Source organism: Ceratina calcarata, unplaced genomic scaffold (assembly GCF_001652005.2).
Source record: "Ceratina calcarata isolate Rehan_Ccalc_2016 unplaced genomic scaffold, ASM165200v1 scaffold255.2, whole genome shotgun sequence".
In the NCBI taxonomy this organism is placed as follows: domain Eukaryota; kingdom Metazoa; phylum Arthropoda; class Insecta; order Hymenoptera; family Apidae; genus Ceratina; species Ceratina calcarata.
The window spans coordinates 100,301-104,000 of NW_017147567.1; the positions used below are offsets into that span (position 1 = coordinate 100,301).

General features: G+C 32.6%; 1 protein-coding gene across 3 annotated transcripts in view; it reads right to left on the reverse strand.

The window, feature by feature from the left end:
- LOC108623233 (nucleolysin TIAR-like) overlaps nt 1–3,700 on the reverse strand; it is a 63,548-nt gene that overhangs the window by 27,611 nt on the left and 32,237 nt on the right. For all 3 annotated transcript variants that reach the window (XM_026812045.1, XM_026812046.1, XM_026812047.1), the window contains exon 2: nt 1,518–1,698. In XM_026812045.1, coding sequence (XP_026667846.1) covers nt 1,518–1,698 — 181 coding nt within the window. The remainder of the gene's footprint in view (nt 1–1,517; nt 1,699–3,700) is intronic.

Below are 3,700 nucleotides of genomic sequence, written 5' to 3' on the forward strand. Positions count from 1 at the left end.
GTTTCTGAGTGGAATTTTTCATGTATAGACAATGAATATTTAGGTGGCCTTTTTTCAGGTGGTACATTAAATTATATTATATTATAATTCCTATAATAATAAATAGACTGATTAATTCAAGAGGTCTCTTACGTCCATATGGGTAGAGCTGTCGGAATTTAGTAGACGCCGTTGGTAAAAGTAGCGTTATGTAATTTATTTTCCTGTTTGTCATGTAAAGCCCTTGTCGTAAAAAATATAATATAAAGAAACGATATAAAAGGAATGATTTCTCGGTAGGAAACAACACGGTCGCTGTACTTCTCGCACCTTTTACGACTTTATTAGAGGCGTAAAACGTCCCTAATGCAATATCGTCCAATTAGACCGGTCGGCTTGAGAAGTTCTCGCTCGGCGAAAGGAAATCCGGCTAAAGTGTGAAGAATTCATTCTCCGAAACTTGCCAGCACTCTGCGGCACCGCGGTCGCCGGTGCTGGTGCTGGTAGTACGTGAGAACTTTTTCTATCGATCAGCTTAACTCCGCCCGTTTTGCTCGCTTTCTTCTTTCCTATCGTGTCGCGATGATCTTTGACTGCCTCGCGGTGCCACCTCGGCTTCACCTCGGGGACTCCCCGTTACCGTGACATCTCCGCGAGATATTACACGTGACGTGTATCAGAACGGTGTTTCAACAACAATGCGACGCGGCGAGAGATCTTCTGGGACGTCAAGAAATCGAGGGATCGTCGCGTCGGGCTCTACCGCGGTTATACTTAGGCGACGGAAACTTTTGAAATTAATAACTTTCTCCGGAAGTCCGCCCCGCGGTCCGGTAATTCTCCAGAACCGGCGTCAAACCGGCTGAACTTTCGTTGCGAGGGGATTATATATCTTCGATAATAGAAATTCTACGATTCACGTTAGACGAGGATTTTTCAACTAATTACGACGTGAACTTTTATTCTGGAGAATTTACATTTTTTATTGCATTTACGATGAGTTTGAAAAATTAGTACTTCTCAGTTTAGGAATTGGTTCGTTGAAGAGTTAACTACTTGATATTGCAAAAGTTAAAGGAGTCAGCCTCAGTAGCTGTTGATGAACGCAGTATATTATTAATTAAATATTGTTAACACGACCGATGTACACTAGACAGAATTATAAGACACCCCATAGATTGTACTTTAGGTTAAACGATAATCCTTGAAGTTTGCAAATTCAGATATTGGAATACGATTCTGATTCTTTTTTTCCTCCAAATCTAACATAAAAAATTCTGAAAATCGCCGGAGAAGGTTTACTACACTAGTAGAAGACGTAAGAATTTTTTCGACGCATTTTGCCAAATTTTGAGTTACCTCGTGATACTCGATTTTTGATATTCTTGCTATTCAATTTCCAGTTCTAGCGAATGAAATTTAATGAAAAACTTCAGAGATGAATAATATATGTATTAACTTACATAGAAGAAAGGGAAGAAGAAGGAGGAGGAGGAGGAGGAGGAGGAGGAGAATATTAATAACAATAATTGATTTACCTGATAAAAGCGTAACCCTTGTCTTTGAATACACGAATCTCCTGGATGGATCCAAAAGGCGAGAAAGTTTTCTGCATTAGCTCTTCTGTCAAACCATTGGTCAACCCGCCGCAGTACACCGTGCAGTTGGTCGGACTACTTTGATTGTACACTTCATCGAAAGTCAACGGTTTCGCATTTGCTGGAAAAAACAAAATAAAAACATCATTTTTATTATTAAATTTCAATTTTCAATCTCAATTAAACAAACACTGTTTCTCTTCCTGTAAAACGAATAAAATCGTCAGTCAAAGAAGAAATCGTTGCATTAAATATATCAACGAACTATTTGTTTAATTTGTGTAAATTTTAATCTGCGTTTTTTTAGTTGACATTTTTTCTTAAGCAACATCATTCATCTATCTTAGAAATTTACATGAAACTTCAGTTTAACTTTTTAACTGTGAAGACTGCTCGATGCAATTTAACTCTGTTACAGAGATTAATTATTACGTTGCATGTGTTAAGCCACGAGGCAACTAAGGAACTCAATTTGAAGTATCTTAATTACTTTCTAATCTCGATTTTTGGTTAATTGAGATGTTCATGTTAAATAATAGACACAGTATACTGTAATATGCTCGACAGTTGATGAACCGGTCAGACGAGGTGATTAATCTTTATCTTTACCAAGTTAAATTCACCCTTCGATCATTAATAAACTTCACCAAGCAAGGGAAAAAGACTGTTTTCAAATTAGGAGGTATAAGACTTAAAGTACTACTTATGTTGGCAATTTATTAATTACAGGATGCCAAATGAATTCGACAAACTTTCGATCTTAACAGATATTAATAAAGGATTAGCTAAGCTTTTTAGTTTATATAAAAATACGAAATGTGCAATTAAGATATTTTGGGGATTATAAAGAAAATAGTGTTAATGAAGAAATAGCGTTTTCGTTTAATTGCACATTCTTTTATAACGATATAAACTATGACGAACAATACAAGACCTGATAAGTAATTGTAGACATTATAATTGAAATAGAAAAAAATTTGTTCTCATTTGGAACAGATTTAAAATACGAATTTTATTAAAAAGAAAAATACCTGCTATTAAATACTGAAATAAATTCGACAAACCGTGGATTTTAATGAACATTTAACAAAGCTTTTTATTATACTTAAAAATATAAAATGTGCAACTATTTTTGGGATGTAGTGTAAATGAAAAAGAAGAATATATGGTGTAAATGAAAAAATAGTGTTTTTTATTTAATTGCACATCCTTTTACTATAATATGCAGTATAAAATGTGATAAAAAATTCTCGACGTTATAATTGGAACATAAAATTTGTTTTCATTTAGAACAAATTTTAAACATGAATTTTATTAGAAAAACAAAATACTCGTTATTAAATACTTGCAATTTGCTTCGTTCATTTCACGAAGGGTTAATCAAAGGTAATTCGAAAGGTATATTTTCAATTCAAGAGTTTTCTTAAAAGTAGATACCTTACAAGGACTCTAATTGCGTAGAGTAAATTTTTTATATTCACGAAAAACATGAAAATTTCATAAGATTTCCAGTAATACCTGTACACTTCAACAAAACACATGCATCTCTAATAATATACATTTATGTATGTAATATTTAAATAATGTTGAAAAATGTGTAATATTGAAAGAACCGACGAATCAAGTCATTTACACTGACCTTTATTTTTATATTATTAGTAGTAACGAAATAATTAAACGTGTAAAATATGAAAGAATTGAAAATTCAACTAATTTACACTAATATATTATAAATTCATGCTTAATTTTAAGAAGCCTTAAGTGCGTAAGTAATTACATTTACAAATGCTCTTTTATTTTCTAAATATTACAAATTCTTTCGAGTTATTTCGATTCTGAGATCTGATCAGTTTTTCAACGATTATTGATGGAAGAAACATTCTGTAATAATTATAATTAGTGTCAAGAAAATAATATAATTGTTTGTAATTACTGACTGGATTGTTGAATTACCAAATACTATTCAAATTTATATACTATTCAAAAGACTTATGACATCACGAAAGTGTCGAAAATTTTATATAGAATGAAATAGAAACTAATTTTTTTTGCATTTTTCAAAAGTTTGACGTCTTAGGAGATAGCGCATAAGTCGCTCGCGTTTCATTATTTTTGTACGAAAA